At 49.5% G+C, this 13,207-nt stretch overlaps 1 protein-coding gene across 5 annotated transcripts in view; it reads left to right on the top strand.

Annotated features, from left to right (window-relative positions):
• BICDL1 (BICD family like cargo adaptor 1) overlaps positions 1 to 13,207 on the top strand; it is a 108,900-nt gene that overhangs the window by 92,718 nt on the left and 2,975 nt on the right. For 2 of the 5 annotated variants that reach the window (XM_041728742.1, XM_041728741.1), the window contains 3 exons: positions 512 to 655; positions 6,602 to 6,732; positions 11,640 to 11,760. In XM_041728742.1, coding sequence (XP_041584676.1) covers positions 512 to 655; positions 6,602 to 6,732; positions 11,640 to 11,760 — 396 coding nt within the window. Of the gene's footprint in view, positions 1 to 511; positions 656 to 6,601; positions 6,733 to 11,639; positions 11,761 to 12,614; positions 12,845 to 13,207 lie in introns of those variants that run through there. The other 3 variants (XM_041728745.1, XM_041728744.1, XM_041728743.1) reach the window with 2 other exon arrangements.

Raw genomic sequence — 13,207 nt, 5'->3', positions numbered from 1 at the left:
CATTCACACCCCCAGCTCTCAGGCAGTTGTTTCTCTGCAGGGCCCACCCTTCTACAGAATAGTTAATGTCTTTCTGCCCCTATCAGATGAAATCCTGTGAAAGGGTGGTTGTCTTTACCTGAACATGCCATGTGGATTTGTGGAATGTGCTGTGGGTGTGGAGGCCGGGTCATTGTGGGGCAAGGGAGAAGTCGGAGTGAGATGTGCTCTTCATGTGACTTCCCTCCCCTGAAGCCTGAAACAAAAATAAGTGTCTAGCTAATGTTTGCAGATCAAAATTGGGCAAGAGAGTCTCTCTCCTCTAACCCTTTCTTTCTTCCCTCCTGTGTCTCTCCTCTTTCTTTCCCTCCACCTTCCCACCCCATCTCCTCTCTCCTGCTTTCCTCCACACCCACCCATCTCTGCCTCCTCCCTGTACCTCCCCTCTCTCTCTCTCCCACTAATTGTCTCACCACACCCACCCCCACTTGCACCATCTCTCTGGTTTGGTGGCTTTCTCTTTTGCTGTCAGAGCTCCCGGAGAATTGATGATGACTCCTTAGAAGAACAGATAAGGCAGACCAGTGAGGACTCGAGAGCCCTCAGGGAACTCATGGAGGGAGAGAGGGGTAAACTGAGGCAAAGCCTAGAGGAGCTGCAGCAACTGCACAGTCAGGTGAGCACCTCCAGGCTCTCTGGGCCCCTCATGAGTTTCCCTCTCTCACATCTATTTGAGAAGTGGCTCTCCTCTGATGAATCCTCAGAGGACGGTGACCTGATGTTGAGGTGAGCTGGGAGTCTTCAAGAGAAGAAGCCAGCCCTCTGGTTTAGCCCAAAGTAAAATTGTTAGAGATAAGAATAGCTGACCTTCCATTTCCTCCAGTGACATACTGCCTTCCACAGAGCCCAAATTATCTGGCGGATTCTGGCAGTTTAAAGTGCTGTAGCTCTCAGGATATTCATGGTTGTTTTTCCAGCAGCTTCTAAGCAGGGAAGTTTGCAAACCAAGAAGTAATTGATCTTTACAGGCCTGTTCTCTCTCTAATGCCATCACCTCTGCCAGCCTGTTTTTAAGCGTTAGAAGCACTTACTGCTGGTCTTGCTGTTCCATTCCTGTTTGATCATGATTTCATCTTTCTCGAGAATCTGGGAGAAGGGCATCTGTATTCCAATCTGAGAAGTTCTAAAGGGCTTAGGAGCACCCCCACCTAGGAAGGAGCTTTTAAATTCTATCCAAGGAGATGGATAAGGCTTTTCCTCTTGACAAGGGTAATGTGTGGTATTCTGTCCCACTTGTGGGGAACACCAGACAGGTAGCGTTTTAAACCGTGCCCCCACCCAGCCTGCCCCCTTTCTTCTTCAACCAAAGCTGGTCATCCCTTCCTGCTGCACTAGAGTGCTGAGAGAGGGAAGTGCAGCCTGGCTTTTGCTTCAGTCAGTATTTCTTAAATTTAAAGGACCTTAGAGAAATAAACTCCTTTTGGGAGTCATAGTCGTTGGACATCCTAATATAATTCTCTTGTAAGATTCTGGGAGGCCTTCCCGCAGCTGTTGCTATAATCTTGCTGGGAGTGACCAGATAGTGAGGAGAGATGTTGAGAGCTGTCGCTGGTCTCTGGCCAAGCCCCAAAGAATGGCATTATCATGCCTAAAACCTAAGTCCTTCAGGCGGTCGTTCGGCCGGACTTAGCACAGGTCTTCAAACTGTAAGAATAAAAACTGGACAAAGTGGTTCTAAAAGTTCTTTGGGTTAATAAAAGTGTTATTTACTTTAAATCCTATTTAAATTTTTGTGGGGGTGCTTCTGCTTATCAGCTCCTTGAGGTCGGCTGGTTTGTTTCTTTGCTTCTCAGAGTAGCAGAACTAGAAATAGCAGGGTCGTTACTCAGAAACACGAGCAAGGCACAGGTTGCTGAGGGCCTGGACCCAGCTCTTTTGGAGCCTTTCTCCACCAGGGGATGCTCCTTAAAAGTTCAACTGATAAGTGGTTTCTGCCAGTTCCTGTGGATTCCCCCTCCAGTAGCTCATCAGGCAGATAGTTATGCTCAGTCCCATGGGGGATAGGGCTGTGCCTCTTCAGCAGGTCCTCTCTGCCCAGAAGCTTTGTCAAAGCAACAGCTCTCTCAGCCAAACTCCATCCATCCAAAAGCATCCCGTGACAGGAACACACTGACCTCCCAGGGCAGGGGTTAGGATGCAGATTGAATCGCAGAATGCCAGTGGAGACGTGGTGGCTGTCAGAGCGGGCACAGCACTCCTTGTGCAATTAGTGCAGCAGCTCCTGAGCACTGCCCTCCACTGCCCTAGACCCTGAGATGCTCAGGAGTGGCTTGACTACGCCCTGTGCTCCCCAGCTTCTAGAATTGTGAGGAGGGGGCTCACACCAGCTCTGTACCCTGGTGGGGCTGGGGATGAGGTGGACAGAGTCCAGACAAGTTTATGTGAAACCAAAGTCCCAGCAGACAGCTCCCAGACTAAGAGGAAACCTCATCCAAGGGATTATCCAGCCTCCAAGTCCACTGCTTTCCTACCCAAGAGTGTTATTTTTTCTCCTGGAAACAGAGCCAGAAGTAAAAGGTGGGGGACCTAGAAGGTGAAGTGACCAGACCCTCAGAAACCTATCCAGATTTTTATTTTATTTTATTTTTTAAAAAGATTTTATTTATTTATTCATGAGAGAGACAGAGAGAGAGAGGCAGAGACACAGGCACAGCGAGAAGCAGGCTCCATGCAGGGAGCCCGATGCAGGACTCGACACCGGGTCTCCAGGATCACACCCTGAGCCAAAGGTGGCGCTAAACCGCTGAGCCACCTGGGCTGCCCTATCCAGATTTTTAAATAAAAGAGCACTCAGGTTTAATTTTAACTGATAATTATTTTTGAGACAAGAATCTGTAACTAGACCTGAAGACTACCCCACACCCTTGTGCCATGGAGAGCTCCCTACCCCCTCTCTGCATTCTCCACAGCTTTGCAGGCTCCTGTTCCCTCCTGATCAGGGTTTACTGGGATCTGGAGCAACAGCTGGGAGGCAAGGAGGATGTTCAGAGCAATCGGAAAACCAGTTATCTATGGAGCCTCTCCACCAGTTCCCAAGCCAGCAAGCCAGGCTGTGGGAGGTGCAGTGAGAAACAGTCCCAGGCCTGGGACTCCTGGGTGGTTCAGTTGATTAAGTGGCTGACTCTTGATTTTTGGCTCAGGTCATTATCTCAGGGTCCTGAAATCGAGCCCTACATCGGGCTCTTTGCTCAGCAGGGAGTCAGCTTGAGATTCTCTCCCCCCACCCCCCTGCTGCTGCGCATATGCTGGCTCTTTCTCTCTCTCTCTCTCTTTTTCAAATCAACCAGTCTTAAAAAACAGTCCCAGCCCTGTGTTGGGCTCCTTGATAGGGCTTGACTGGAGCACTAGCCACTTATTCCAGAGGAGCATGAAAACACAGTGGAGCATGTACTGGGGACATGGAAGGCCTTGGCTGATGACCTCTTGGTGACCCCTCCTGTGTGAAACTCACTGTATTCTTTTTCCTTGCATCTTAGCCACTGCCCTACTTCAGACCTTCATTCTGTCACACCATGGCTTTGGTCATCACGTCCCCCACCCACTTACCCTCCACATGATTTGGGTTGATCTTCATGAAGCACAACTTGAGCTCTCTTACAAATTCTGGACTGACTTCCTATCAGGAAGTGGTGGGAAGCCACCAGCTCCCATGGCCCCACAGTCTGACTGCATACTGGCCATGTAGCCTTCTTCCTTATTGTTTGCATCTCCCCTCCTTGGCTTTCACCAACTGAAAGGGTTGCATCTCCCCTCCTTGGCTATGAAAGGGCATGACACACACACCCTGTGCTTCCCCACATCTGGGCCTTTTCTCCAGCCCTTCGCCTCTACCCAGAAGACTTTCCCTGGCCACCTGCACATATCAGCCCTACTCATCCTTCAGGTTTCACTTCCTCCTTCCAACTCTTGATCCCCTTCCTCCTGGAGCCCCTGGCCCTGCTGGGTCATGGTTACTATCCTCACTCACATCTCATCTTCTCAGTTAACACTTAGACCGCGCCCCCCCCATGAGGACAGGCTCGAGGTCTGGCTTCTCTTTGCCTTTTCCTATAGCATCTGGCACAGGCCTTACCAAGTAGGCACAAAAATAATTACCAAACAAAAGGGCAGATAAAGCCCTAGATATAGGACTTCAGCATGTTTTCTTAGATCCTATTCATTCTCAAGAACACCTACTTTGTGTAGGAAAAGTGGATTTAGGGGTGGCTGCAACCTAAGTCCCTGTATAAACAAGCCAGGTCAGTCCTCATGATAGCCATCAGTAGGTCCGCACAGGTGCAGAGAAAAGAGAGGAGTAGAGCTTGCCACCAGGTGCCAGGCATTGAGCTAAGTCCTTCAAGTCATCTGCCTCGTTTGATCCTCACAACAACTTGATGGTGGAAACTAGTTATTTTGATTCCTGCTTTTTATGAAAAGTTTGTGCAGCGCAAAGAAGGTAAGTTCCCTGTTACTTCTAAGGCAGATAGCTGATGGTCTCTACCTTGACCACATTTTCCAAACTAAAGCACAAAATTCTTATTGAGTTTTTTCGGGAGCATATTAAATGTCGGCATTTCCTCTATTGCATGTAGTTTTCTCTGTGGCTTACTCAGCTGGCAAAACCCTTGTCTGGAGCATAGCCAGCCCAACGTCACATTAGGGCTTACTTGGTTGGAGGAGGTCTGGCTTTCTGATACTTCCTGAGTCTTGAGTTTCTGGCCTACCAGGCTCCAGAACCTACTAGTAAGTAGGGTGAGGCTGGGTTTCTCACCTGCTGCCTGCTTGCCTCAGGACCAGCTCCACCCTGTGGCCTCTGCAGGCACCCCAGCATGCTGTTCCTGTAGCTTGTAGCCCTGCTTACTGCAGCTGTCGCCACCATGAAAGCACAGAGCACTGGGTCCTAATGTTTCCTACAAGGCACCTAAGTGTTCTAAGATACAAAGAATATCAGTCCCAGGAGGCACGTAATGTTTCCTACGAGGCGCCAAAATCCATGGCCCACAGTAACAACATACTGTCCTCTACACCTCTTCATTGCTGAGTGTCCCCTGATTTCTTCCCGAGCGCCTCTTCCCCAGGAGCTGGCAACTCTGCCATCTCAGTCCAGGGAGTCCAAAGCATCTTCAGGGAAGCTCGATCTTCAGCCTTGTTCCTGGGGTTTTTGTACCATTTCAATCCATCTGAAGATGTTTAAGCCTGGGACTTGAGAAGGGGGTGGGGGGGAGTACACTGAAAGGTGGTGTCTGTCTCCTTGTGGGAGGGCTGGACCGGTATAGATGAATCCTCTCTTGGAAAAATGTCCAAGTATGTGTAATATTTAACAAGAGGGCAGAGCCAGTCTGACTCCCAGTCTGAGCCTATTGACTGAGAGCTCCCACCCTTCCATTCATTCAAATATTTACTGTAAGTTCTACCAAGCCGGGTTTCTGGTTACAAACAAAAACTCTCTCTGCTTAACTTAAGACAGAGACTATATTGAAATTAAATCTGATACCTGACAGAATCAATAGGAAGGCTGGGGAACTGAACTCTAAAACAGGAAGGAGCCATAGGAAGTGGGGGCCACAGAAACAATATGCTGTCACTGTAATAATTTCCCCCTGGCCTGTTTTGCTGAATCCTCAAGAATATCAGTCCCAGGTAGGGGTGTGTGACTGGCACATCTAGGTTACCTGTCCATGCCTGTGTGCCTAGGAAAGGACAGGACTCTCCCCTTTTGCCTTCCTTAGTGGGAGAGCATCCCCTATCTCCCACCAAAATTCCTGCAACCAAGAATGTCCTCCAAATAGGAAAGGATTTGGGATGATGACTGGCCAAAAGAAGACCACTGTCTACTGCACAAGCGTTTGGGGATTAAGCATTATACAGTCAGGCTCTGAGATGCACAGATGAATAGAGCATGCTTCCTGCCATTGCAGAACTTTAGGTGTACAGAGGGTAAGTTGTGGTCACTGAGGGAGCCACTAGGAAGGGCACCTTACCACCAAAGGATGACTCCCAATGAATGGGCTGTGGGACCACTCACAAGGCATGGACCACAGAAAAGTGAAAGATGATATCTCATAGGTGTCTAAATTTCATATGGCTTTGACCAGGGAAGCTGAATTACAGGTTGCATCACGTACTGCTACAGAAATGGGAGCCAGGTCCCAGCCAGGGCCCTGTGGATAGCAGTGTTCCAGGTTGAGTGGAAGATGGCTGGAAACAAAACTTGAGTCCCTACCCTTAAATGTGTGTTTCAGAGCCCTGATGCATGTGGGGTCTTCATTAGCTCCCTGGGAATGCCTTGAAGTGGAAGCGGTGGTGTGGCGTGCCACATACAAGGGGGACCAGCCCCCGTGGCTGCTGTCCAGGGCTGACTTTCATCCCCTACCCTCACCCCTACCCAGCCCCTGGCCAGTGGGTTCCCGCCCAGCATGTGGCATCTTTTCTCCAGAAGAGGTGGATGTCTTTCAGAGCCAGGGGCCCCAGGAAGCTACAAGCACCCATCTGGAGCTGCTTGTTTCTTTCTGCCTCTTTGAGAGCAACACCCCAGGCTAGCAGCAGTGGTATCCCCACATTCATCCCTGTGGTCCCCTGTCAGGTAACACTGCTGAGTGTGGAGATGACTGCACTGAAGGAGGAGAGAGACCGACTCAGAGTGACATCTGAGGACCAGGAGCCAAAGGAGCAGCTTCAGAAGGCCATCCGGGACCGCGATGAGGCCATTGCAAAGTGAGTGGGCATAGCTTGCTAAATTTTACTTTAATCACAAGCAACAGGAGTATATGCTCAGTTTTAAAAGTAAGATTATACAGAAGAAGACAAAAGTAAAAGGGTTTCCCTGCTACCCATACCCACCCTCACCCCCAGTCTCATTCTTCTCCCCATACAGATACTACTGTGGAAAGTCGTGTGTGTCTCTTGCAGATCTTTTTCCTATGCATGTGCAGGTGTGCATGCAATAGTTTCAGCTTTTTTTTAAGTATCAATAGGACGTATCTTGTACATATAGCTTTGTATCTTAGCTTTTCAATTTCATTATATAGATCAACCTCAACCTCTTTATTTTTAGTGTTTTTTAGGGGAGTTGTTATTTTTATTATGGGCATATTCAAGCATACACAAAAGTAGAAAAAAAATAAGATTAATCCCTACCTACCTGTGTTTTAGTTCTATCCCTAATCAGCATATGGCCTACTGTTTCATCTGTATCCCCACCTGCTTTGTCTCCCTCCCCACTGGATTGTATGGAAGCAAATCATAAGATACCTCCTCATCTCATCTGGTATAGATTCTACTAGAAAAAGACTCTTTCTGGAAAACACGCAAGCAAAATACAGTGGTCACACTTGAAAAAACTTACACTAATTTCTTAATATCATCTAGTAACCAACTGGTCCATAAATGTGTTTTTATGATTGATTAGAATCAGACTCCAAAATCCACATACCCCATTTAGTTGATATGTATGTAAATCCCCCTCCATCTTTTTTTCATACTGCATTTATTTATTGAAGAAACTGATCATTCATCTTCTAGAATTTTCCTGCATTCTGGGTTTGATGCATCCTCAGAGAGTCATTCAGCAGTTTTTCTCTATCACCTTATATTCCCAACAAACTGGGTCATATCTTAATGTTTTGGGTTTTCTTCAGAGAAGAAATGCATTCTCTCACATTAAAAAAAAATTTGGACATGCGTAGGCAAAAATATACTTCCATATTCCCCATCCCCCTCTAAATTATTTCTTTATCATGCATCCAATCTACCCTCTTCACTGTGAGGAGATAAAACGTACTGCAAATGTGTCTGCTCATTGCACTTTGCAACACATTTATAACGTCTGTGTCACTTCACTGCTGACAAAACATTTCATCTTTTAATCCTTCCATCCACAGCAAGAAGTAAAAAATTTTTAATCCCAATTTTTACAGATGAGGAAACTGAGGTACTTTCCCCCATTCCACAGCTAGTGGTGATCACTGGCCTCCACCTCTCAGGTCTCTTAACCCAGTCCCCACATCCTTTCCTCTTACCACACAGGCTGCTTGTGAGCAAACTAAAAGCCCACTTGAAACAAATTGTAAATAGATACTATATACCTTCTTAAAAAGTAATATGACACATTTTAATTTCTGACTTTAAAAATTCCTCACTCCTTCCCCCTCCTCACCTGCACACATACTTGTCTGCTCCCTTCTGTTCTCTCTAATCATTTCATCATCTGCATTACCTTTGGGTCCCTTTTCCAGTCTGGCCAGGACCTTCTGTGAGGCTGGCTGACAATTTCCAGTTCATTTAGGAAGTATACTCTGAGGTTCACAAACCTGTGTGTCTCTGCCCCTGGATTCCTGGTGAATATTTGATTCAGTAGCAAATACGTGAATAGCAGTATAATATTTTGGAGTGGGAGCATACTTTCATGAATAACAAAGGGTGAAATTGTGTCATACAATTAGGGAATAAGATAATAAAATTAAGGTGCTAATTGTGGAAGCCTGTTGGGAATAAAAAGAATGAAGTTAGAAGTAGAGAATGGCTAGTCCCCTTCTCTTGGCTGGACAAGCATAAAAGAGCTGAACATCAAGCTCTGACCATAATCTGCCATCAGCATGGGAGGTGGGAGATACAACCAGAGAAGTACCAGCGTGCAGGAGAGAAGAAACAAGTTGTCTAGTCCCTTCCCTTAAAATAAGTGGAACCTAGCTCTGACATGTAAACCAGCAAGTCTCCATGAAACCTTGAAATGCATGCTGTCACCTTCTGCCAGAGGAGGCCCAGTGAACCTCCTGGCGTCTGACCCAGCTGATGAGCAGATTCGCCTGCCCGGGTACCCAGGGAGGATTCTGCAGTGAGGCCCTGTCCTTCGTGGACCCTACATAAGGCTGGCCCTGAGGGAGGGCGTTAGATCACTCCAGGAGGAGAGCTCTTACTCTGTCCCTTAGAAATTAAACTGGTGGTATAAAGAATTGAGACCGCAGTCCTAAAGAATCACTTAAATGTGGGATCTTTGTGTAGGTACCTTATGAGTTTTACAAGATGCTTTCATAGCCATCATCTCTGATTCTCCATCCTGACTGCACTTTAGAATCATCTGGGGGAATGCCCTAGATGCCAGGGCCCTCTCCAGAACAATTCAATCTGAATCTCCTAGTTTTGGGGCTACTTTTAAAAAGTGTCCCCCTGGGCAGCCCAGGTGGCTTAGCGGTTTAGTGCTGCCTTCAGCCTAAGGTGTAATCCTGGAGACCTGGGATCAAGTCCCACGTCGGGCTCCCTGCATGGATCCTGCTTCTCCCTCTACCTGTGTCTCTGTCTCTGCCTCTGTGTGTGTCTCATGCATAAATAAATAAAAATCTTTAAAAAAATAAAAATAAAAAGTGTCCCCCTACCCCACTCCCTGATTCCAGTGTGCAGTCAGTAGTGAGAACCCTTAAAAATAACTTCCCTCTGTCCCTGGGCTGCAAAAACCTTAAGGTGTTTTTATCTGACACAGTAGTGAGTTCCAGAGAACTTAAGTAAAAATTTTATATCCTTGCAGGTACAGGGCCCTCACCAAAAATATCTGGGGCTAGCAGTCTGCCTCACAAAAACAAAAAGGCAGTTACTAGCGGTTTCATTTAAATAAGGAATTCTTCAAAAAAAAAAAAAATATATATATATATAAGGAATTCTACTAGCCCTTTGAGACATTACTTTTTTAAATTACGATTAATCGATCGATCAGCGGCCTCTGCGGCTTAGCTCTCCTGGTCCAGGGTTTCCCATGAATTAAGCACCGAGATTCCCCGGTGAGCAGCCTTTCTCTGGGGTACAGTCCGAGGCTGGGAAACGGAGGTCGCCAAGACCGCCCCGCTTCGGGGGTTTCCGGAAGGAAGGGGACCCCCTGCGAGCCCAGCCACGCCCCTGCGCCCGGAGGTCTCCGTCACCACCTCCCGGGCTCTCCGGGCTTCTGTGGCGCCACCTGCCGGGAGACGCCCAGCTGCTCCCGAGGCCGAGGCCGCCGTGGTCTCCAGCGTGGGGGGCGGGCTGCGTTCGCAGGACCGCGGGGGTGGCGGCCGGGCGTCCATGGCAACCGGGCTGCGCGACGAGTTCCGCGGTGCGCCGCCAGCCAATGGCAGCGGGCGTGACAGGCAGCCTGGGGCGTGTGAGACGCCGGCGCCCATTGGGTGGCCTCTGCTCCTGTGCCCCAGCCGCAGTGCGGCGGGCTGAGCCGGTGCTGCGAGCCGTCGGGGCGCCGTTCCGAGGCCCTGAGGTGTCAGGGGAGGGGACTCCTTGACCCCCGGACGTGAGGCCGGAGAGGAAGCGCCGGCCCGGCCGCGGCCCGACTGCTTTAACCAGCTGCCCCGCCTCCCGGCCGCGCTTAGCTGGCTGCAGCCGAGGCCTCTGTAGGCGGGGCCCCGCCGCCCGTGGATGCGCCCGCTGGCCGCCGCCGGGGCTTGAGGCGTGCGTGCTCTGCCCTTGCAGACGCAAAAGGTGATCGCTGAGGGGGCCTAAGTAATGCCCATTTTGGCATTTGGGCAGCCAGTGCCGCCTTGACAGAAGCTGCTCAGTCTCTCACGCTTTTTATTCCCATTCCCCCACTCCTGAAAAAAAATTCTCTTTTGCATTGAAGGACCGTGATTTAGCAATGTTGGAAAAGGCAAACCCAGTAGTATGTGAAACATTAAAATGTGACAATACAAAATGCAAAAGTAGGGATCCCGGGTGGTGCAGCGGTTTGGCGCCTGCCTTTGGCCCAGGGCGCGATGGAGACCCGGGATCGAATCCCATGTTGGGCTCCCCGTGCATGGAGCCTGCTTCTCCCTCTACCTGTGTCTCTGCCTCTCTCTCTCTCTGTAACTATCATTAAAAAAAAAAAAAAAAAAAAAAAAAGCAAAAGTTTGGGGGAATCCCATCAACGATCATCATCCAGAGATAGCCAAGCAGAGCTTGTTGTGTATGACCTTTAAATACCCTCCGGCAGTTTGTCTTTTACAGAGCTGGTGTCCTACCAGACCTTGTCTTGTGATGCGTTTCTCCACTCAGCAATACATTGTATCTCCCGGTTGTGAGCGACTATTCAGTGTCATGGTTGTTACTGGAGACTGTGCCCCATCACATAATTTACCACCGGTGTCCTAAATTGTGGGCGACTATGATTAGCTAAGCTTTGATCATCACCTCTGTGTGGCTACTTTGCACACCTGTGTACCATTAGGACAGATCCCCAATCCCTTTAGAGGGGGGTTGCTAGTGAAAAGAAGGGCACCAGGAGGACATGGTCCCTACCTCCTGTGGGAACTGGCCTTTTGGGAAAGGATTAGCAGCTCTTTAGTGCCTTGTGAGGCCTTTGAGGTCCTCTGGGTTCCAGTCCTCCTCTATCCTTGTTTCTGAGCCCCCTCTTCGTCTGGGACACGGGGAGGACAGATAGTCCCTTCACCTACACGTTGTTAACACCGGTTAAGGAAATGGATGTGAGCCCATGCTGTGGACTTTCCAGCTCTCTGCAAGTAACATCCTAGTTACTGTCACAGTTCCTATTTGTTTTGAGTTTGGTCAGAGCCTGTTTCCTCATCCTGTGGACTCCAGGTGCCCCAGGTAGAGAATCACATGCCTCTGGCACGAGGCATCCATGCTCACCCTGACCGGTCTGTTTTCAGGAAGAATGCTGTGGAGCTGGAACTCGCCAAGTGCAAGATGGATATGATGTCTCTGAACAGCCAGTTGCTGGATGCCATTCAGCAGAAACTGAACCTCTCGCAGCAGCTTGAGGCTTGGCAGGTAAGGAGAGCTCTGAGACCCAGGGTGAGGGAAGACAAGACTGTGGTAGCAGTCTCTGAACCCAGGCAGAGTGTAAAGAGAGTTTATTACGAGAGGGTCCCATGCCAGTGGGTGAGTAGTAACCCGCCTTCACCTGGTGAAATTCAGAGGTTGTGCTCCCTCAGCCCCCAGGGAAGAATGCCTGAGGGTGCTGTCCAGAGCAGTGAGCCCCAGGCTCTGCCGCTTAGAGCTGCAGTGCCCTCCAGGTTTGGAGCAGGCGCTGCCTTCAGCTGGTAGTCTCAGCTTTGTTTCAATTAGCTGGAAAGAAACATCTGTTAACACAAAGGGCCCAGGAAGCCCTATATGGCAGGACAAAAATTCGCAGCTGGGGGTGTCTGTAGTTCCACAGCCCCTGGGTTGCCAGCAGCTACTGCCCTTCCCCATTCTTGAAGGCCAGCTTCCTTTTTCCAAAGAGCACTACCCTGGGGGAAAATGAGTCAATGTGTCCTCTCTAGGACCACCATTTTCAAAATCCCTCTGCCTAGGCCGCCCCATCCCCAGCACAGCTCCCCACTGGGCCAGGGCTCTACTTTTTGTTAGTGAGGTTCACATCGTACAATTTCAGGATATGGGTGTAGCCATTCATGTCTCTCCCCACGCAATCCTAAGCAGACAGATGAAAAGCCCTCCACTGGCGGGCAGGTTAGCGGTGACCGTTCCTCCAAGGGCCCTGCCGGCCTGGCTGCAGGAGCACTTGTGTGTGTCATCCCCTCAGCCTCAGGGAGATGGTTCCTGGCTCCTCAGCTCCTGCCCTACCACCAGCTGGTCAATCCCTGGCTTACCGCCCGTTCTTCTCTCTTCTCTCCCGGCTACAGTTTGCTTCCTCAGGGCTTTTTACTATCTGGCTCCTTTGGTTTCTGATCTAGTGGCCTTTCTCAGTTCCCGTATCAACAGCTTTAGTTGTACACCCCTCCTGCCTTTGAGGTGAGATCGAGCCCCTATTCCACCTACCCTGTCCCCTGCTGCCATCACCCCCGCCTTCCTGTGGCCCACCACGTTGTGTGTGCCGGCGTCCGGCGTCATCTCTGTGCAGTGTGCCATGCCATCACCCACAGCCCTCCTCCCGTCACCGCCACGTCCAGTGGGCGTGCAGCACGGAGGCCAGGGCTTGATAGGCCGACCCGTTTCTGACTGGCTAAGCCCTGGTCTCTTGGTGCTGTCTCCTCATGAATGGGCTGTTTTGCCCACAGAAGTACTGGCTGGTGTAGAATTATAAGCGGTTCACGTGTGTGTGTGTCTGAAGTTCTAAGGTGATCTAGTTTGTGGGATTGCCTTAATGAATTTTAAAGTATAAAAGGTACAGTTTGCAATGTGCCAGAAAAAGCATGGGTGCTCTGAAAGGGTTTCTTTCTGAAGGACCCTATAACATTCCTAGTGTTCCATGTAACTGATTTTATTGAGCATGTCC

Source organism: Vulpes lagopus, chromosome 14 (genome assembly GCF_018345385.1).
Source record: "Vulpes lagopus strain Blue_001 chromosome 14, ASM1834538v1, whole genome shotgun sequence".
In the NCBI taxonomy this organism is placed as follows: Eukaryota; Metazoa; Chordata; class Mammalia; order Carnivora; family Canidae; genus Vulpes; species Vulpes lagopus.
The sequence above is the reverse complement of the archived record's forward strand: the minus strand, read 5'-3'. Positions and strand labels throughout refer to the sequence as shown.